We start from the raw sequence: 20,521 nt of genomic DNA, 5'->3' as shown, positions 1-20,521 counted from the left end.
TTACTTTTCTGCTATTTCTGCAAATGAAACTTCTCTTATAGACATAACAAGACTTGCTTTGTTTGCTATTGTTTTAGCACAGACTGTTAGATGGTCTGAATAGGAAGGTCAACTAAAGTTGTCAGCCATTGATTTTACTGTATTCTTCCAGTGTCAAACGATGGGTAACCTTCTTATATTTGTAGTTCATTTTAATGTTCATTGTTGTTGCCATGCTTTTTTTTTTTTTTTTACTACGTGTAAAAAAAAAAATAGACGTGCCAAACAGTGTTGTTCTGTTCTTTTCCTGAATGACAAACTCAATAAAGAAAGGTTTAAGTAAAGAAATCCTGAATATGTTTTTCGGCATCTAAGTAAAATCATGCAATAGACATATTTGAATAACTGTTATTTATTTCACATATAAATGTCAATGATGTTTATTTCTAACTGACAATAGAAAAACTGGGACTGTATTAATGTAAATAGTAAATATTCTGCATCCCTATTAGAAACAATAACTTAAATAAATGACCTTGGGGAGGGCCGGGAGGAATCAAAAGAACAAGTTGACATGGCTAAGTCAAAAATACAGTATGTTCTCAAGACTGAGAAATTAGTATGTTTAATTCTCCCTTTAAAGAACATTGTCCTGCAAAGTACCCGCAGAGGAATCATGTTGTCTTACATCCACTCCTGCTAAAATCACCAGCCAGCTGATTGTAACTGTCCATTTACAACACGTTAAAGAGTTCATCTCATACATATTAACATGGCATGTTGTGGTAGTGTTCATTTGGCAAATATAGAATCTATAGGCCTACATGTTAACTTCCAGGCAAGAGTGTAGACATGTATGGCAGTGTGCATGTGTGGAAGGCAGGCAGTGAAATGGCCACATGATTTAGGGTGTACTAGTGCAATCGACCAGCATAGAGATCTGAAAGGTCTAAGTGTAGTGATGTGACCAACCCAGAAGGTGTGTGTGTGTGTGTGTGTGTGTGTGTGCTTTTCAAGATCCAGGATGGAGTGACAGTCTACACTGTAGTTTTGGCAAAATAGAAGTGTTCTGCACCCATATCAAGGACCTATATGATCTGTCTTCAATGTATGAAAGAGTAGTAGGTGTGTGAGCATGTCTAAGGTACTTGGCCTTGGCTGTGTGTGTGTGTGTGTGTGTGTGTGTGTGTGTGTGTATTTGTGCGTTCTTCCTGCTTGTGTGTGACGTGCTTGTGGCCACGTCCATCTGAGGATGGCTTTGAGCTCCTCAGGCCTCACTCTCTGCTGTGCCCTCGCTTTGCTCTGCCTCTGCCTCCGCCTCGGCTTCGGCTTCTGCTTCCGCTTCCGCCTCCTCCTCTTCCTCCATGATGGGCACGATCAGATTGTCCTTCGACATGAGGTTGTACTTCATAACAAAGCGTGTGAACCTGTGGCACAGGAACGTCTCATTCTGCACAGAGGAAGCATAGAGGAATCACACCAGCGGCTCTAAACTAGTGCAATAGTTCCACAAAACACTTCAATTCTCAAAATATTCATATTTTGTAAAGACGGTATAGTACAAAATGATATCCGGTATGGGCCAATTGTAAAACAGTTTCTCTTGTCTCGATGTGCATACCTCGTATTTATCAAATATCTGGCGGTGGTGGAAGTAGGCATGAGAGAATATCCTGTAGATTCGCCGACACACTGAACCCAGCTTTGCCACAGAGGACTCCTTGATGCTCACTCTACAAAATGGGGAGTTATGATTCTATTACAACAGGTCTACTGACAGAGTCAATCAGTAGTTTAAGATCTCATGGAGGACGATGCAAATTCACGACACGCTCGACCGTCATACTAAACAGTGTACTGAACGAATCTTTAAGATAAAGGAATGGAAATTAGTCAAAGGAACAATAAAACACTGAAGTGTTTGCAAGCTGTTACCGTAGCAAAGTATGCTTCCACATACATAATCTTAATCTGTTTATCCCATTCCTCGCTCTACAAACAAACACACAAACAAACCATAATCCTCTTACCGGCTAGGGAAATACTTGTTACTGTTGAGAAGACAGGCAGCCCCATCCAGGGTGTGTCTGGTGTAGTCTATGGCAGGGCACTGCAGACATACAGAGAGACTTCTTAAAATGACAGAAGACTTCATGAAAACTGACCAGCGAACACACATCATATATACAACATACTGATCACTGGTAATAACTCGTAAAGATGTTTTTTGGATGGGAAGGGTCTCTGAGATGTCTTAAATAACAAGCAGGGCAGACAGTATGTGGGCTCCCTGGTAACAAACCCATAATCTTAAATGTCGATAGAACTTTACAAGGACACTATTAGTATAGCTCTGCAACACAGACAGAGAGAAGTTTCTGGAACTCTTATAAGAAATGGCCTCACCTCTTTGGGGGTCTTGTGTGCGGCACAGAGGAATATCCATTGCTCTGTGGCAGTCATCTGTGTACACGTGTCTGGGTGGCATTCTCCCTATGGTCAAAGGAAACGTACACCACAGACTTAAAGCATCACTTGCACCAACAACACTTTCTGAGTTGTTGTTGTTTTTGCGGCACTACTTTTGGTACCGTCTTCAAATGAATTTTGATGGTATATGGTCATGTGAAGGACAGCTGAACACACCCGTCGTTTCCACTAGCCGTCCAGGCTATGCACTGTGTAATTGTGTTGTGCAGGTCAGAACACCCCGTGAAAATGTAAGAAAAGCCTTCACAGGACAACACCGCCAACAATATCACCAAGACACCAGTTAGCATGTTAGCAAGCTTTTATCAGTGCCAACTGGGCTGTTGGTGGTGTTTGCCAGGTTTTGAGACAGCTTGCTAGTTTCAGACCAAAACTCCATAATGCTGCTTTAAGAATCTTTTTTAGGAAAACAAAGCATGGCGAAAGAAAACTGAGGGCAGTACCTGAAGTTTGACTGCAAGTCCATTCAATTCAAGGCAAAACTGTCTATGGGGGAGAAGGAAAGAAAAAGGGAATGACAAAATGAAAAAAAAAGGTTTGTTCGTTTTTTTTAAAAAAAAATGTATGTTTTACATGCAGAGTGGAGATGTTTGCATCCTCGCCCAAGGCTGGCGCTGTATACAGACAATATTAGCACACAAAAAAATGTTCACTTTGATATAGCCTATACTTAAAGCATGTAAACGGCCTAAACAAAATATAAACTACCTCGTCAGTGCACAAATTCACAACAGCCAACAGTTGGTCTAAAAAGGTCACTCACCTAAGATGCTCATACTTCCACACTCCCTCGTCCTGCCCCTCGGGAGGCTCCAGAATATGCTCTATGTTTGCGCAGTCTGAGCGGATATTCTGTTGAATGTACTGGAAACGAGTATGTTAGTATGTAAGTATGTTAACTGAGCATTTGCTAAATCTGTAATAAAACCTGACATGCCAAACAGCTCATGAAAACACTCACACGAATATGTTTTCAAGTCTGCGAAGCAAGTTAACAAATGAGCCTCACCTGTTGCACAGCCAGTGTGCTGTCCATCTCCTCGAAAGACTCATCGGGCCAGTTGTAAAAATCCTACATGCCGAGTCATTAAATAGATAGAAAAGGAGCTTATGGTTACTTGGTTGGTTTGAATAATATGTTACAATTGTTCAAGCTATGGGAAACTGAACACAGTCTACCAACATACGCACTTTTGTATACAGTGTAGAACCCAATGTAATTGTAAAAGAACTTCGTTCCTTCGTCCTCCGGTGATTTACGTTAAAATGCACCCAGTAGTCTTTGGTCACTTGCGAAATGTGTTTTTTACAAAGCTGATGTCCTACAACCAACAACAACACTGGCAGCTAACGTTGGTCCTTTTTACCAAAATTACTGTTGCTCTTTAGGATCGCAATAACATAGCAGCTAGCGTCTTTCTAACATGACTTAGGAACCACTGGTCATGTCAGCAGTGGTTGTTTCAGCATTAAAAAGTGTATCTAATCACCAGACATTAAGCAATATTATAAAGTTGTTTAGATCTCTCTTACTGTAGCTAATGTTAGCTAGCATTCTATGCTTGTTAGTTTACCAGCTAACGTTAGCTGTAGTGCTAGGCCACATTCACCAGCCAACTGTCGTCACATGATCATCCGCTGTTATGAAAATCTTGAAAAACATTCTCCTCCTAATACATACATATTGGCCATTACAAGTAAGATTTTTTTTCTGAAATATCTGCAGTTCATATAATGTACCTTCTCTTTGGTCCCCGGCCGATTTCTCCTTAAAACAACTGCACCCTCAGCCATGACCATCTCGCCAGAAACTCTCTGACTCTCCAAACTGTCCCGGATATGACACATTCCGAGAGATACGCTGCACTCGACAGTGCCTGATTTGTACATTGTCAGTTCGAGTAACCTTTGAATACCCCCCTGTCTTTCTCGCATAAAAAAATCATTTCAGAATTTCTCATTTGTATAGATAATAAAATATATGCCACACTTTCAAGTGCAGATATGCTTTTTGGCTGAAAACATACTATGCAAGGAGCATTACCCCCATAGACATAGTATACATATACTATGTATACTATGTCTATGATTACCCCTCCTGGTGCGGGGACAAAAAAAGGTGTCCTGTTAGATTCCTTTTTTTCAAGTCCCTTCCTGACATTTTTCTCATGACTGACAGCAAGAGTGTGATCTAAACAAGCACCAATATACACACACAATACTTTGAGAAAACAGATTTTCAAGCATGCAATTTTTCCTCAAGTGTTCAGTAAGAAAGTTGCAAGTGAACTATTGTTAAAGGTGACATTTTAATTCTAAACTCTCCTTTGAGACTCAGTGTGAAGGGTCAGTGTACAAACACATCAGAAATTTGATTGTGAGGAAACACATTGAACACAAACGTTTATCATGTTTCCTCGTTGTGGCCTTCAGACACATCTAGAAATCATCTGACTTTTAACTGAGCATTCAACTTGTCATTTTGAAGCGGATATTTCAATGTGATGACTTTTATTATGACGTTAGGCTGAGTCTTTCCCTGTCACAGGCCACATGACATTTGTGTCCAATCGCAATGTAAGAACTTTCTGGAACTCCCTGCCCTTAACCGAGCATGATACTTAATACATCATTAAATATTAGATACATATAACAGTATTTTCACATCAAACCCGGAATTATCATAGAAATAGCTCCGTAATTGTTTGTAAATTAATAACACTATCATGAGATATAAGAATTCTATGTACTATCCTTTACTCTGCAGAACAGTACTGTTATTCAGGTTTAGGGGCTAACCGGTAATAGACCGGATGCAGAAACACATGTGGAAGTTACACCAGGTCGTTGAATCAGGCTGAACTTGAATGGAACGAGAGACAGCATAGATCTCATTGCCATTTAATTTCATACCTGCCTGTACAAGTGCCCTGTAGATCACGGATTCCGTCCTCCTCTTATTGTCACCGTCATAAACAAGTAAGTATACCATATTCTGCTTCAATGACAAATGCATACATTATGTTGGCGATTAGATAGCGACATATTTTTACACAACTTACGTTACAACACGTGCGCTGTCCTTGTAAGGTTTGAATGAAGATGGCAAGGACAAACTTGAGTGGATGTTTATTAAGAAAGCTAATAGGACACGGAATACATTTAAGATTTTATTGCATTGGTATCGTTCAAGTAGATTTGGTAGTCAGGCCAATCTCTTGTTAAAGGGTTGAATGTAAATTATGATGTAATTTAGCTTGCCAGCTAGCTGACTAATCTGGCTAACCATTGGCATTGCAACATCATACTATAGAGGGGCTGTGTGGCTCTGGCTATGCTAACGTTAAATTTAATCACGTTAGCCAGGGGCTGGTCACGATATCCACATTAGGCATGAACCGGAGACTGGAAACACCAATTGTTCACCCTTTAGCTACGTTACTTTGCACACACTAACCTGCATGGCTAACGCCGATTTGGCAAATCCACGATTTTCTTTTTCCTTCTCAAACAAGAATGCTGCGTTTACCTACTTTGATGAAACAAGCCCGACCAGTGTGCAGGGCGTTAGCCCCCCACCTGACTCGTGCCTACGCCAAAGATGTCAAATTCGGGGCTGATGCACGCGCCCTTATGCTTAAAGGGGTTGACCTGCTCGCGGACGCTGTTGCAGTTACCATGGGACCCAAGGTATAAGGCCAAATCCAAGTCCTAATGTGGCCTTTGAAATTTGAATGGCATTACAATTCTCACCACATACTTTTATCCTGTACGATGTATTGTGGAATAATTTTGCCTATTATTATCTGTAGGGTCGCACAGTCATCATTGAGCAGAGCTGGGGAAGTCCCAAGGTAGGAAATGCACTCCTAATGTGTTTTTGAATTATTTTAATAGACATAGAATGTGTGTGTTGATTGTAGACTGACATACATTGTATGACCTCTGCCTCAAGGTCACCAAGGACGGTGTGACAGTGGCCAAGAGCATTGACCTTAAGGACAAATACCAAAACATTGGTGCCAAGCTGGTACAGGATGTGGCAAACAACACCAATGAGGAGGCTGGAGATGGCACAACCACTGCCACAGTTCTGGCCCGTGCCATCGCCAAAGAGGGCTTTGACACAATCAGCAAGGGTGCCAATCCCGTGGAAATCCGCCGCGGAGTGATGTTTGCGGTGGAAACGGTCATCGCCGAGCTGAAGAAGCTGTCAAAGCCAGTCACCACACCGGAAGAGATCGCTCAGGCAAGTGAAAGTGGACACAACCCATCCTTTCATTTTCCAGCCTTTGTCGGTATATTTCTATAAAGCCCCTATATCAAGGCTGATAGCTAAGATTGCTGTGGCTTCATGTATTTATTTATTAAATTTTTCTTAATTCAAGGTTGCAACCATATCAGCCAATGGAGACAGCGAGATTGGAAACATCATCTCCAACGCCATGAAGAAAGTGGGTCGTAATGGTGTCATCACAGTGAAGGATGGAAAGACGCTACACGACGAGCTGGAGGTCATCGAGGGCATGAAGTTCGACCGCGGCTACATCTCCCCATACTTCATTAACACTCCCAAAGGTCAGACGATTCAGTCAGACGAAGCATGTGACTACTTTTGACAGTTTACTTATCTTATGTATCTTACTATGGAATGAACAGATTTTTTGTTCTGATTTTGGGTGCGGTGATAATAGCTTAGTGCTGACCGGCTCGAGGCTGATTTCCTTGTGTGCTTGGTCAAAGGTCACAGAACCCCATGGACCCAAGAGCCTTAAACTGGCTCGTTTGAAGTGCACCCTTAGGAAGCAGGGTTTTTCATGGTCATTTGTGACTAGGTTGACAACCATCTGACATCCATGAATTTATCATAAATAATGATTTATCATTAATCATAAATAATGATAAACATGATAATTACTTTATATGATCAAATATGTTCTAGGCTAACTGCTAGGCCTAAGTACTAAGTAGGCTGGAAACCTATTACTAAATAGGTATAGGCACTTTCATACAAAATGTGACCTGTAGTTGGTTGTTTAGGGTTCTCGTTCTGTACCCCCCACGGTCTATACACACATACACACACACACACACCCAAACCCAAACCCAAACCCCGACAGACTCTCACCACAGACTCCTGCTCTCTGGCGTGATTGTCCCACAGGTCAGAAGGTTGAGTTCCAGGATGCCTTCCTGCTTCTCAGTGAGAAGAAGATCTCCAGTGTGCAGAGCATAGTGCCCGCTCTGGAGATCGCCAACCAGCAGCGCAAACCCCTTGTCATCATCGCTGAGGACGTCGACGGAGAAGCACTCAGCACCCTCGTCCTTAATCGGTATAGCTGACCACCTAATGTGTGTGTATGTGTGAATGAGGGAGGGAAGGACAGAGAGAATGAGACTACAAGCCGTGTGTGTGTGTGTGTGTGTGTGTGTGTGTGTGTGTGCGCGTGTGTTTCAGAGAGAGAGACTGCAATGTGCATGTATGTGTCAGAGATTGAGAGAGACTACAAGAAATGTAGTGGAGAATTTTAGCTTAATTTTCTTTTTCCTTTCCAGTTGTAGAAATGACATGTGGCTTCCGTAAGTGCTTCCTCATGTATCTCTTTGTGTTGACTTGCAGACTGAAGGTTGGCCTCCAGGTTGTGGCCGTGAAGGCACCTGGATTTGGAGACAACAGGAAGAACCAGCTGAGGGACATGGCTGTCGCCTCTGGAGGCACAGTGAGTCTGGAGTGTGTGTGTGTGTGTGTGTTCTGTGCTTTGGGAAGAAGTTTCTGAAGTGATATACTGTGATACTAGTTAGGGAAACATATTGGGACCTTTTGTGGTTTCTGGTTCACACTGGTTAGACTGGTTAATATAAGTACTTAGTATAAGTATGTTTTGGGTGAATTGTGAGTTATTTGCTGAACTTTCTTTGTAGGTGTTTGGGGATGAGTTGGTGGGCTTGGCTCTGGAGGACGTCCAGGCTCACGACTTCGGTAAGGCGGGCGAGGTGCAAATCACCAAGGACGACACGTTGATCCTGAGGGGCCGCGGTGACCCCGCAGCCATCGAGAAACGCATCACAGAGATCGCAGAGCAGCTGGACAACACCACCAGCGATTACGAGAAAGAGAAGCTGAACGAGCGGCTGGCCAAGCTCTCGGATGGCGTGGCTGTGCTGAAGGTGAGGGAGAGTGGGGAGGGCCAGTGAGGGGTTTGTTTCATGAAGGAGCAGCTATGTACAAGATATCCAATTCTATCCAATTACGTTCATTTATACAGCACCATTAGGGATTGACAATGTCAATTGCTGTGTGACAAAGTGCTTTACAGAGCCCAAGGTCTGAACCACCTAGAGCAAAATTCCCTCTTAACAGGAAATACCCTTGAGCAAAACCCAGCTCATAGGGGGGACCCATCTGCTTGAAGCTGGCCCAGTTGAGAAATAGAAAGAGGGGGGTGAAGGGAGGAAGAGAAAGAGAATCAGCCATTTACCTTTACGTAATATTATTTACAAGGAAGAATTACCTGCTAATTAGAGCAGCGCTCATTGTACATTTTGTGTGGCATTGGCCATTGTCTTTGTTTCACATAGAAAAGCGTGTTATTCACTGTGCTTAAAAATGTTTGAAATCCCAGATTGGTGGAACTAGTGATGTGGAGGTCAATGAGAAGAAGGACCGTGTGACGGACGCCCTGAATGCCACTCGTGCGGCGGTGGAGGAGGGCATCGTGCCCGGCGGTGGCTGTGCCCTGCTGCGCTGCATCCCTGCTCTGGACGCCCTTGTGCCCGTTAACGCTGACCAGAAGATCGGTACGAGACCAGTCATGCTCACCCACTTACCGTATTTTCCGGACTATAAGCCGCTACTTTTTTCCCACGCTTTGAACCTCGCGGCTTAAACAACGATGCGGCTAATTTATGGATTATGATACCTGTGACTGTATACGGTGGCTTTGTGTTTACGGTGGCTTTGTGGAGCTAGGATGCTAGCATGGATGCAGCCGCATGGATGCTTAGCTCCACGCGATTTCTCAGTATCTCTCAATAACTTAACTAATGTCAAAATAACCACAGTCTACCAGCGTAGACAGAACACAACTCAAAACACTTTAGAAAATAAAATAAAAGTTTACAACAATACAAATCCAGTCTTCAAGTTCTTTAGCTCACTGGTTTCAAACTAGCGTCTGTCTTCAATCTAACGTTCTAGCTTCTGATTGACTCTTGCGACTGTGTGCTCTTAAAGCAACAGTGCACTTATCTAACTGGCAAAACTAACTATTGTATTAGTTTTGATATTCATTTTAGCCTGTGTAAAGTTAATTTGTTTCAATGTTGCGGTAGGCACCTGCGGCTTATAGACATGTGCGGCTTATTTATGTTAAAAATAATTATTTTTAAAAAATTTAGTGCGTGAGGCTTATATTCAGGTGCGCTCAATAGTCCGGAAATTACGGTAGTCATTTATGGATTTTTTTTTATTGATTTATTTATTAATTGATCAGAAATTTTCACAATATTGTTTTTGAAGAGTGGCTAGCAGTACATTTGAGATCAGGGTTTTTTTTTTGTTTCTTTTTCCTGGGAATTAAAGCGACGTGTATTAGGCATAAAGAGAAAAGCATAGAGTAGGACAAATAGTAGATTAACTAGCCAAGCCTCATTTATGAATGGAGAGTGCCCTTAAAAATGCTGTCTGGTTGGTCTCGTAGGTTTAATCCTTTTCCTTCCTGGAAATTGGAGTAGGCCTTAATACCTCTACAAAGGACTGAATTGTTACCATGTTGTTTCTGATTCATATCTATGAAGCAGGCAGTAAAATGTGTTGCCAGGAGTGACTTCTTGGTACTAACGTTCACTAACTTTGTTTCACGTCGCCCTCTCAGGCATTGACATCATCCGTCGTTCCCTCCGCGTGCCGGCCATGACGATAGCGAAGAACGCTGGGGTGGAGGGCGCTCTGGTGGTGGAGAAGATCCTGCAGCTGGACGGCATGATGGGCTACGACGCCATGCAGGGCGAGTACGTCAACATGGTGGAGAAGGGCATCATCGACCCCACCAAGGTACCTCACTCACTCACTGACACAGCACCCCAGTACTAGCAAGCTGATTTTGGCAGACACTTTTGTCTAAAGCAACTAAAAAAAGCATTGGATGGGAAATAAAGCTATTGCACTGCAGAATTGGCTCTTAAAGTTGGCTCTTAAAGTAAGTTTACAGATGCTGCTCGACACCTCTGTTTAGCGTTCCCAAACAGTCAGGCATAGTTACTCGGATTTGCACTCATAGAAACAGCTGATTGATTGGTTAATCCCCTCTTTGTTTCTCTCTCTCTCCCCTCTCTCCCTCGCCAGGTTGTGAGAACAGCGCTGCTTGATGCTGCAGGTGTGGCCTCTCTCCTCTCCACTTGCGAGGCAGTAGTCGTGGAGATCCCCAAGGATGAGAAGGAGGGCGGCATGCCAGGTGGTATGGGCGGAATGGGAGGAATGGGCGGCATGGGAGGTATGGGTGGAGGCATGTTCTAAACCGCCCTCCTGCCAGATACGCCATTTAAGCCCTCCATGAGAGACCTGGTGCTGGAGCCAGGTGAAAGCGCTCTCTATCGCCCTCTTTGGACAGGGTTTGCGATTACATCAGTAAGAAGAAACTGCACATCAACACTACTCACCGCATCAGGCATGTTACATCTAACCCCCTCCATAACAAACTGCCTTTGAAGGACACTTTCAGTGGGAAACAATTAAGCTGTGCTTCTTTCCCAACGCTACACAAAGCTGGGATGCAACATAATGTTATTCATTTGTTGTCTGGTTAAAAAGCTCATGCCTGAACCAGTGAAGAATGAATGATTGAATCATGTGAACTGTGAACTTGTTACTGTTTCCTTTGGGGTTATGTTGATGTGTGCAGGAAATCCTGTTCCTTGTTTTACATGAGTCGCCTGATTTAGTTTTCTTTTTTTCTTTTGTTAAAATAATTGTCTCATGCTGGGATGGTTTTGCTCTTTGCCTGTGCAATTCGCCTTTGATTCTGACAGAGAAGAGGGCTTTGCTCCCTCGCTGCCTCGTAGGTCTTTTTCACCACCACCACCACCATATACAGAACCTCATGAAGTTCTTCTCCAATGTTTCTTCTGAATGTTGTCATGTTTCCATAATCTGTTGTACACAAGATTGGTTTGTGTGTCATTTTTCAGATGTATTCAATAACAGGAAACCAAGATAGGCTGACTTTGATTCTGAATTACTGAGGATGTTATGACGACCTTGTTTTGCATCCAAGAGAGATCTCGTTTAAAGAGTGTGAATGGCCAGTAGATGGCGCTGTAACAAATTTCCAGTTCACAACTATATGTAAACAGATGGTACACATTCTAGCAAATAATGTTAATTATAGTCCGTTTATAATTCTCTGAAGCTGTATTTTCAATTTCACCAAAAATATGTTGGTACACAGTTTGTGGTTCTTTTTGTCGATGCCCTCTGCTAAAGTGTCAAATCAAATAAGTTGAAATGTTGAGTGACCTGAATTGCCCTTGGTCTTGAGAATAAAGTGTCCGATCAAGACCGGGTTTACAGTGTGGATGTGCAGAGCCCTGAGTGAATGGTACTACTGTACTTAACTGATCATCAGAGCTTAAGGGAGAACAGAGAGGAGGTTTGTTGTTTGTTTTTTTCCCTTATGTGCTTTTCCATATCTTACTGTGCTTCTCTAAATGTCTGGGTGATTGCTTGATGGCAAAAACTAAAAATCTCAGCAAAGATGTATGAGTATTGAATGTTTTATTTGTTTTTGTACAATATAGTGAAATGAAAATACTTTATAATAAAATCAGACATCTAAACCGAAAGCCTTTTCCTTGTGTTTCTATAGTCCTTGTCCTTTAGTTTAGTTTAGGCTACTGAACACTGTCTCCCTTCTATAAGGAAATAGGAGTTGGTAAGGACCACCTTATAGTTGAGTCTCATCCGATACCTCATAATTTCACCCTGGCAACCCTTAATAATCACCTGTACTTTATTATTTGTACAAAGTCTAGTCCTGAGTGTCACCATCCTGATCCCTTGAGTACTTACCTGTTGCAAACCTAAAACATGATCAAAGTGGACTTGAAGGATGCAAGCATGAATAATAGAACAAGGTCTACACACCTGTGTCAGCACACCTGAGCTCTTCACCCTTCCTGTATTGCCCCTGTGACTGAACAGACCCTGTGACATGGAATCATTGTTTATTTCCCATGGCACAGCCTCTTTCTCTGCAGAACGTCTGACTGCCATGTTCACACTCCTGGGTGTTTGGTGTTGCCAGCAAGCACTCAGAGAGATAAACATTAATGCTGTTTTTTTATTCTTTTATTTTTTTTATTTTGAGGATTACAACATGATCAGGTGGCACTGTGGTGGCTGGGAGTGGGACCAGGTGGCATGGGGGTGATAAAGTGCGGGGCTAGGCCGTTTGCTGTGATGAATCAGGGCTTTTGCCTCTATGCACTGGATCAGGACCTTGGCAGCTTCTCAAAAAAACCCAAATCCCAGGTCATTAAAATAACAAAACCGCCGAGGCTGCCACTCCTGGATCGAGCTTTATAAATCAGGCCCCCGGTTTCCCTGGCACCACAGCCTAGCCTAACACACAGAGAAAGAGGCACGTCGGCGCTGGGTCACCATGAGCAAGGTAGGCACACACTGCAGGAGGGTCACCGTGAGTAAGAAGAGGAGCACACAGGAGTAGAGAATACAGTTCAGTGGGGCAATTCCTGCTCAGGAGCCTTGAGTGTGGGAGGATTTAAGGCCATCCTGGAGCCATCCTGTATGATAATGGGTATAGTCATGAGTGTCATGAACTGCCATTCAGACTGATAAACGGACTCAGTTTCACGACTATGACTATAAGCGATGCAGATAAAATGCCAGTCTGCCCACTTCCTAAATGTAAAGCCTAAATGTAGCTCTGTGTGCTTATGAGCTAGAAGACAGACTGGTTTCACATCTAGATAACTTCCAGCTAAGATAGTGTTTGAATACACAAAGTGTATAAAACGAGTTGTAGGTCTAGTCAGAATAGTGTAGCTATAGTTTGTTGTATCTAGATGCTTCACAGATACTTGGATGTTTACGCATTGAAACTGATGGCTCTGAGCTGAGAGTATGAGCTGTTGTCCACGGCAGAAGTTTATTGAAGCGCTGTCACATGTTACGCGTGTGCGCAGCAAGTGGTAGTGCGCAGCAAGTGACACAAACTCGTTTTATCTTCTGCTCCAGATCACTTTTTACGAGGATAAGAACTTCCAGGGCCGCTCGTATGAGTGTGACACAGACTGCCCCGACATGCACCCCCACTTCAGCCGCTGCAACTCCATCCGGGTGGAGAGCGGCTGCTGGGTGCTGTACGAGCGGCCCAACTACAGCGGCTACCAGTACGTGCTGACCAGGGGAGAGTATCCTGAATACCAGCGTTGGATGGGCTACAATGACTCCATCCGCTCCTGCCGGACTTTCTCCTATGTGGGTACCTGGAGTGTGTGTGTGTGTGTGTGTGTGTGTGTTTGTGTGTGTGTGTGTGTGAGAGAGAGAGAGAGAGAGAGATAGATCATGATTTTAAGGATATTTGAATCCTCATTCAATCATTTGTAATACTCTGTGAACATCTCTCATTGACATAATGAACTCATGGACCCTTGATTATCAAGATTCCTCACACTAAGAGTGATATCAGGCTCTGATGTCACAAACTGTTTCTTGAATTGATATTCAAAAATGAAAAAAAGTAAAAAATGGAAAACCTTTAGCTTGATTAATGGCACTACGACCTTAACCTTAACCTTTCCCTTTCTTATCTGTACTTCTCTCCTTCTCCCCCCCCCCCCCCCCCCCGCCCCCCACACACACACACACAAACACAGACCACCGGCTCGCCCTACCGCATGCGCATCTACGAGCGACCTGACTTCCAGGGCCAGATGATGGAGTTCAGCGACGACTGCGAGTCGGTGCAGGACCGCTTCCGCAGCCGCGACATCTACTCCTGCAACGTCATGGACGGCTACTGGACCATGTACGAGCACCCCAACTACAGGGGGCGCCAGTACTTCATGCAGCCCGGCGAGTACCGCAGGTTCAGCGACTGGGGTGCAACTTGCGCGACCACCGGCTCCTTCCGAAGGATCACCGATTTTTGAAAGAGCTGTCTCATGTTAGAGAGAGAGAGAGATGACTGACTGCTATGAATAAAGATACCTTCTCCAGACTGAGCCAAGTGTCGAGAGTTTGTGTGTATTCTGGTCTCTCAGTCTATAACGTCAGGTTTTGTTGGGTGTGGTTTCTGACCACACTGGCACAGGCTGTTTATCTGTTTGTTGAATGTGTTGGTTTGTTTGTCTAAGTCTGTGGCTCAAACCAATTGAAAGTCATCAGACCATTTCAAATGGTACTGTGCTTTAGGTCCATCTCATGGTATAAAAAACAGCATATTCCACAGTTTATACACAGTAAAGCATCTTTACACAGTAAAGCACATCTCTTTCATGACAATAAACGGTACCACCACTATATTTGAAACAGAAACACCTAAGCTGCTTTAAGAGGATTAGATAGGAAGGAATACATTCTTATGAACTAATTTAACATGACTTCAGATGTACTTCCAACATTTGAGGATCATTTTACCTAAATTTCCCTTGGGATTAATAAAGTATCCATCTATCTATCTATCTATCTATCTATCTATCTATCTATCTATCTTTAAACTCACCAATCTGCTCTGCTTCAGATCCATAGTTTAGCTGTTGTCTGTAGCGACTACACACACATACACACACACACCTACACTCAGGGGCAGAGGGCACCTGGCGGTGAAAACCTGCCTCGTTGGCAAAGCTCCTGTTCCCAAAAGGGGTCACGGACAAAGCAGCACGGCAGGGTGGGAACAAGGCCATGTGTTTTAAAAGGAAAACTCAGAGAACATTAGACCCCAGAGCTTTTATCCATAACTGTGCCCTACAGCTTTCAACATGCTTTTAACAACAGGAAGCCTCTAGGCCACACTGCTCTAGACACCAAAGAAATGGGGGAAAAAGGCTTTTTACTGTTTGCATAAAAGTAAGTAAAAGAGCAAACACATTCACTATTCTCCCAAAAAAGGGACTGCATTGTGTGTGTCCTCTCAGGAATAGCTAATTACTAGAAGCCTACTATGAACCGGAACTGAACCAAACCTGGCCCGGATTTGGCCCAGATGAAGCTTATCTGTTCCAGATCAGGGCCAAGTGTTTCCGAAGCTTTTATCAAAGTTATAATGACTGACATAAGGACTATGGGACTTGAGGTGGTTTGTCATGATTTTTTTTGTTTTTTTAATGATTTTTTTTGCTAGAAATTATTCAATGTGTGTGTGTGTGTGTGTGTGTGTGTGTGTGTGTGTGTGTGTGTGTGTGTGTGTGTGTGTGTGTGTGTGTGTGTGTGTGTGTGTGTCTGTGTGTGTACCTGTAGGAAGGTACCTGTAAAGATTGTGCTGACTCTGACTTTGGCACTGACTCATTAGAATGACAAAGATCCGTGTGGTTCCTTTTCTGGGCCTGGGGCATATATAAGGAAAACGAGAAATCACAGTTAACACAAGCTTGAACTCACAGCATCAGTGTCAACCCAACAACCGCAGCTATGGGCAAGGTTTGTGAACTCTCTCATTTATTTGGTTTTGTTTTAAATTGAATTTTTCCCACACATTAATGATGTGGCCTCCTTTTAAAACTTAGTTCTGATTTTCAGTGTTTGTGAGGCTTGTCTTTGGCAAGACATATTTGTAATTTTATCTTCCAACCAAGAAGTATACAAATGCCTTTGTTTGGCTTCATGTGTAAGTGATTCTCACTTTCAGACACTAAGTATACCAATGTTTGCCTCGCTTTAGCTACATGCCTAAGTGATACTCACTTTCAACTATAAAGTATACTAATGTTTGCCTACCACTAGCAACATGCGTATTAGACCCTCACTCTTTAAGCACTCACTTTACTTTATTTCACTTTACGCTACATTAAGTATACTAATGCTTGCTGCCCTTTGGCAACATACGCATGTGATTTTCACTTTTAACCACTAAGCATACTAATGTTTGCCTCTCTATGGCTACATGCGTGTGTGACCGTCACTCTCCATCACTAAGTATACTAATATTTGCTTCTTTTGGCATCACAGATTATCTTCTACGAGGATCGTAACTTTGGTGGCCGTCACCATGAGTGCAGCAGTGACTGCGCTGACCTGCACTCCTACTTCAACCGTTGCCAGTCCATCAGGGTGGAGAGCGGCTGCTTCATGATCTACGAGCGCTCCAACTTCCAGGGCCACCAGTACTATATGCGCCAGGGCGAGTACTCCGACTACCAGCGCATGATGGGCATGACTGACTCTGTCAGGTCCTGCCGCATGATCCCCATGGTATGACGTTTGACATGTTTCTTTTTCTGGATGGGTGTCGTGTTGTGTATTTATGTCAGTCATTTCATTTTATTTTTGATCTGCAAGACCCAAACTATATGTTCCCTGTAGACTAGAGGACACAAAGAGTCCTTTTAATTCTGTCCGATTCAGTTCAGTACAGTTCACAAGTCACATGTCTGACAGCAGATAATTGTTGTTCTTTACCAATTCCTGTCTTGACGATTGCATAGTGTATCAATAGTTTAGTGTGGCAACTGTTTTGGGGGGGAAATAATCTTCAGGCCCTGGTCAATTTGTGTCTGAGATGACTTAATCTGCAATTTTGGCTGTCACTAAAATATGAATTAGAAAATTGTGAGGTTATGGCAAATCCAAAACACTTTAGCTCTAAACCATTTTTTTCCCCAACAAGGACATTAAGAAACTCTTTTAAATACCACTGGCAATTGGGTTGTCAGAAGCAATTAGTCAGTAGTAGTTACATGTGCCAGAACATTTTGTGTTCTACTTCTCTACAGTTCTACTGCTCAAAGTGTACCCCATAACAGTGTTCATGTCTTCCCCACAGTACCGTGGCAACTACAAGATGAGGATGTACAACAGCGACGACATGTCTGGAGAGATGATGGAGCTGATGGACGACTGCCCTAACTTCATGGATCGTTTCAACATGTCCAACTGCCAGTCCTGCAACGTCATGGACGGCCACTGGCTCATGTACGACCAGGCCAACTACAAGGGCAGGATGTTCTACCTGAGGCCCGGCCAATACAGGAGCTTCAGCGACTGGGGAGCCATGAACGCTAGGATTGGCTCCATTCGCCGTATCACAGACTTCTAAAGGGCTTCCGATGTACTGCTCTGTCTGTTCTATGCTTTATTTCAAAAGCTGAATAAAATGCTTGGCTCTCAATCTGTTTCTTGGTTTGGTTTTTGGGCCTTTTGAGGAAGACGATGGGATTGAGTCACTTATGTTTTGGGATCATTTTATTTCATTTTAAAAAGTCATGAAAGTCTGAGCTTTTTATTGGCAAACACTGAAACAAAACTGGCAGTAGTTTTGTATGCACCGCTTAATTTGATTAGGGCCTCTTGAACCTCTGGATGACCATAGGTCAGTTCTCGAGGGCATGTAATTGCTGAAGATAGATTAAGAGGAGAGCTTTGAAGAACTCATATTATGTTGGAGGGAGTTTGGCTGGACATTCAGACAGAGTCCAGTCCAAAGTCCAAGTCCAAAGTCTAAAAGACTTTAAACTATACAAAGGCCAGTCGGTCAAACATCTAGAAGACTTTAAAATAGACAAAGGCCAGTCGGTCAAACATCTAGAAGACTTCAAACTAGACAAAGTCCAGTCGGTCAAACATCTAGAAAACTTTAAAATAGACAAAGGCCAGTCGGTCAAACATCTAGAAGACTTTAAACTAGACAAAGTCCAGTCGGTCAAACATCCAGAAGACTTTAAACTAGACAAAGGCCAGTCGGTCAAACATCTAAGATGTATGAAGATATAAGAAGGCCTTCAGTGAAAGTCCAGCCCTACTAACATGTGTGAAAGAGTGCTGAACTCTTTTGCATACTCAAAGTTGTTAATAACTAAATGTTTCTTTGAGGTAAAACAGCAGAAGATTGCTTAACCCTCAGCATGGACATCAGTACCAGATCATAGCTCTCAGAGAAATGTCTTCTGTGTTTAGTTCATAGGGAGATGACAAAAAGTTCTGGTTCCACAGCAATAATCACATCATCAGCTTTATGAATCTGGTTGGCACAAGAAGGATCTGTCAGGCGAAACATTGATACTGCAGAGTGTTTTGTTTGCACACTATTTGAATAGCACCGTTTGAGTTCTGACTTTGCCGGCTTGGTTTTGCTGATTCTGTGTCTATGCCGTCTATAAGTTTGATGCACTGTAGTTTTTCTCTCGATCAATAGTGATGTACGCATGGCAGCGAAAAAAAAAAAAGGACAAACAATAACTGACTGCGCCATTCGCCCTGGCTATACACGGGCAGACTTACACAACCGTGCCACGCGCCCACTACCAATTCTAGATAGCGTGGAGTTATTTGAATGACAATACTTTATGCTGCGCAATCACACAGCACTTTTTTCATAAAAGGAGGGCGCCAGGCAGCCACAGAATGCAGTGAGCCATAACCCGCCCAGACCAACCATGGCAGTGGGAAAGGTAAGACTTGCACCCATCCACACTGGCATCCAAATACCCCACTGCACTCATTTAATGCTTCATTTTTTAGCACTCATTTAATGCTTATCAGTTTATCTTGTGTAGATGTCTAAGAGGAATAATTGTCAACAACAGGTCACTAATTACAAAAAAAACAAATGTGATAGCTACTTATTTAGTTGGCTGGGTTTGTCCTTGAGTGAAGTCAAATTTCAGAGATATGTTATATACCTTCAGTTCTCTTATGAGGTGTGTTGTGCTAACAGAAGTTGATCTAGAAGTTCCTCAGACAGGAACTGAACTTTTAGAACAGATGAGTGTTCCGTTCATATCTGCTTCCTGAATCGGAATGAGTTTTAAGTATTCAGGAGAATGATGAAACTCTCCTCCTCAGATTATCTTCTTCGAGGACAGGAACTTCCAGGGCCGCTCCCATGAGAGCAGCAGCGACTGCGCTGACCTGCACTCCTACTTCAACCGCTGCAACTCCATCAAGGTGGAGAGCGGCTGCTTCGTCGTCTACGAGCGCCCCAACTACATGGGCCACCAGTACTTCCTGAAGAGGGGGGACTACTCAGACAACCAGCGCATGATTGGCATCAATGACTGCATCAGATCCTGCAGAATGATCCCCAATGTAAGAACCCGTATCTTCTGAAGAGAGCTTGTGTGTGCTGTTTCATGTGCCATGACTCGGTCCTCTTTATAGATTCATCTAGAAACAGGCTTCCACATTTCTCTCTCTAGTGATTTCTGTTACAAGTACTTCTGTTTTCTGCACGTTTGTTTGTTTGTTTGTTTGTTTGTGTGTTGTCTTCAGTACCGTGGCAACTACAGGGTGCGTTTCTACGAGCGCTCAGACATGGCCGGGCAGATGATGGAACTGAACGAGGACTGCCCCAACTTCATGGACCGCTTCCACATGGCCGACGTCAACTCCTGCAATGTGATGGAGGGCCACTGGCTCATGTACGACCAGGCCAACTACAAGGGCCGCGTGTACTACCTCAAGCCTGGCGAGTACAGGAGATACAGCGACTGGGGCAGCACGAGCCCCCGAGTTGGCTCCCTCAGACGCATCACTGAGTTTTAGTCGCTGACGCGCTGTCCGCTCCTCTCTGTCTCAAATAAACCCGTGTGTCTCCAAACACTGCGACTAGACTTTGTGATTCGACACTAAAGTGCCCAGTGATGCAGGTCGAAATGAAGTCCACTCAGTGATGTTACAAATTACTTTATGTATTTTGAAATTTTTATTTCCCTGATATAAAATACAGCTGGCTTAATCAAAAGTATGAGTTAGATGCTTTACATAGAGTGAGGGTATCAATATTATTTAATATAGTAATAAAGACATGTAAATACAGTACATTTCAATATATTATTTACTCACAATAATTGTCTTAATTTAAAAAATGATAACAAA

At 43.2% G+C, this 20,521-nt stretch overlaps 5 protein-coding genes across 5 annotated transcripts; 4 read left to right on the top strand and 1 right to left on the bottom strand.

The window, feature by feature from the left end:
- Positions 1 to 375: 375 nt before the first annotated feature.
- On the bottom strand, positions 376 to 4,332 carry LOC105911979 (MOB-like protein phocein). The gene is made up of 8 exons (XM_012840889.3): positions 4,210 to 4,332; positions 3,479 to 3,541; positions 3,233 to 3,333; positions 2,913 to 2,955; positions 2,386 to 2,472; positions 2,010 to 2,089; positions 1,601 to 1,712; positions 376 to 1,429 (listed from the first exon to the last, which is right to left on the bottom strand). The coding sequence occupies exons 1-8, from the start codon at positions 4,315 to 4,317 to the stop codon at positions 1,247 to 1,249; spliced, it is 777 nt and encodes a 258-aa protein (XP_012696343.2). The 5' UTR covers positions 4,318 to 4,332; the 3' UTR covers positions 376 to 1,246.
- A 964-nt stretch (positions 4,333 to 5,296) lies between these two features.
- LOC105911975 (60 kDa heat shock protein, mitochondrial-like) lies at positions 5,297 to 12,309 on the top strand. The gene is made up of 11 exons (XM_012840885.3): positions 5,297 to 5,448; positions 5,985 to 6,159; positions 6,282 to 6,323; positions 6,425 to 6,718; positions 6,858 to 7,047; positions 7,634 to 7,802; positions 8,090 to 8,189; positions 8,392 to 8,637; positions 9,093 to 9,267; positions 10,344 to 10,522; positions 10,814 to 12,309. Exons 2-11 carry the CDS (start codon positions 5,986 to 5,988, stop codon positions 10,982 to 10,984), a joined length of 1,740 nt encoding a protein of 579 aa, XP_012696339.1. The 5' UTR covers positions 5,297 to 5,448; position 5,985; the 3' UTR covers positions 10,985 to 12,309.
- An 84-nt stretch (positions 12,310 to 12,393) lies between these two features.
- Positions 12,394 to 14,712, top strand: LOC105911933 (gamma-crystallin M2-like). Its single transcript, XM_012840843.3, has 3 exons — positions 12,394 to 13,136; positions 13,724 to 13,966; positions 14,365 to 14,712. Exons 1-3 carry the CDS (start codon positions 13,128 to 13,130, stop codon positions 14,638 to 14,640), a joined length of 528 nt encoding a protein of 175 aa, XP_012696297.1. The 5' UTR covers positions 12,394 to 13,127; the 3' UTR covers positions 14,641 to 14,712.
- A 1,207-nt stretch (positions 14,713 to 15,919) lies between these two features.
- On the top strand, positions 15,920 to 17,744 carry LOC105911969 (gamma-crystallin M3-like). Its single transcript, XM_012840877.3, has 3 exons — positions 15,920 to 16,129; positions 16,658 to 16,900; positions 17,472 to 17,744. The coding sequence occupies exons 1-3, from the start codon at positions 16,121 to 16,123 to the stop codon at positions 17,742 to 17,744; spliced, it is 525 nt and encodes a 174-aa protein (XP_012696331.1). The 5' UTR covers positions 15,920 to 16,120.
- A 1,109-nt stretch (positions 17,745 to 18,853) lies between these two features.
- LOC105911971 (gamma-crystallin M2-like) lies at positions 18,854 to 20,227 on the top strand. Its single transcript, XM_012840879.3, has 3 exons — positions 18,854 to 19,095; positions 19,490 to 19,732; positions 19,916 to 20,227. Exons 1-3 carry the CDS (start codon positions 19,081 to 19,083, stop codon positions 20,186 to 20,188), a joined length of 531 nt encoding a protein of 176 aa, XP_012696333.1. The 5' UTR covers positions 18,854 to 19,080; the 3' UTR covers positions 20,189 to 20,227.
- The last annotated feature ends 294 nt before the right edge of the window (positions 20,228 to 20,521 follow it).

The sequence above is a fragment of the Clupea harengus genome, chromosome 21 (assembly GCF_900700415.2).
Source record: "Clupea harengus chromosome 21, Ch_v2.0.2, whole genome shotgun sequence".
NCBI classification, from domain to species: Eukaryota; Metazoa; Chordata; class Actinopteri; order Clupeiformes; family Clupeidae; genus Clupea; species Clupea harengus.
The sequence above is the reverse complement of the archived record's forward strand: the minus strand, read 5'-3'. Positions and strand labels throughout refer to the sequence as shown.

Excerpts from the sequence above, each read along its gene's own strand:
- LOC105911979 (XM_012840889.3), bottom strand. The coding sequence starts at position 4,317 with ATGTGTCATATCCGGGACAGTTTGGAGAGTCAGAGAGTTTCTGGCGAG. Across the intron at positions 2,090-2,385 it reads CACACAAGACCCCCAAAGAG|TGCCCTGCCATAGACTACAC; the intron begins GTGAGGCCATTT and ends GTATGTCTGCAG. Across the intron at positions 1,430-1,600 it reads AGATATTTGATAAATACGAG|AATGAGACGTTCCTGTGCCA; the intron begins GTATGCACATCG and ends TCCTCTGTGCAG.
- LOC105911975 (XM_012840885.3), top strand. The coding sequence starts at position 5,986 with ATGCTGCGTTTACCTACTTTGATGAAACAAGCCCGACCAGTGTGCAGG. Across the intron at positions 7,803-8,089 it reads AGCACCCTCGTCCTTAATCG|ACTGAAGGTTGGCCTCCAGG; the intron begins GTATAGCTGACC and ends GTTGACTTGCAG. Across the intron at positions 8,638-9,092 it reads ATGGCGTGGCTGTGCTGAAG|ATTGGTGGAACTAGTGATGT; the intron begins GTGAGGGAGAGT and ends TTGAAATCCCAG.
- LOC105911933 (XM_012840843.3), top strand. Across the intron at positions 13,967-14,364 it reads CCTGCCGGACTTTCTCCTAT|ACCACCGGCTCGCCCTACCG; the intron begins GTGGGTACCTGG and ends ACACAAACACAG.
- LOC105911969 (XM_012840877.3), top strand. Across the intron at positions 16,901-17,471 it reads CCTGCCGCATGATCCCCATG|TACCGTGGCAACTACAAGAT; the intron begins GTATGACGTTTG and ends TCTTCCCCACAG.
- LOC105911971 (XM_012840879.3), top strand. Across the intron at positions 19,733-19,915 it reads CCTGCAGAATGATCCCCAAT|TACCGTGGCAACTACAGGGT; the intron begins GTAAGAACCCGT and ends TGTTGTCTTCAG.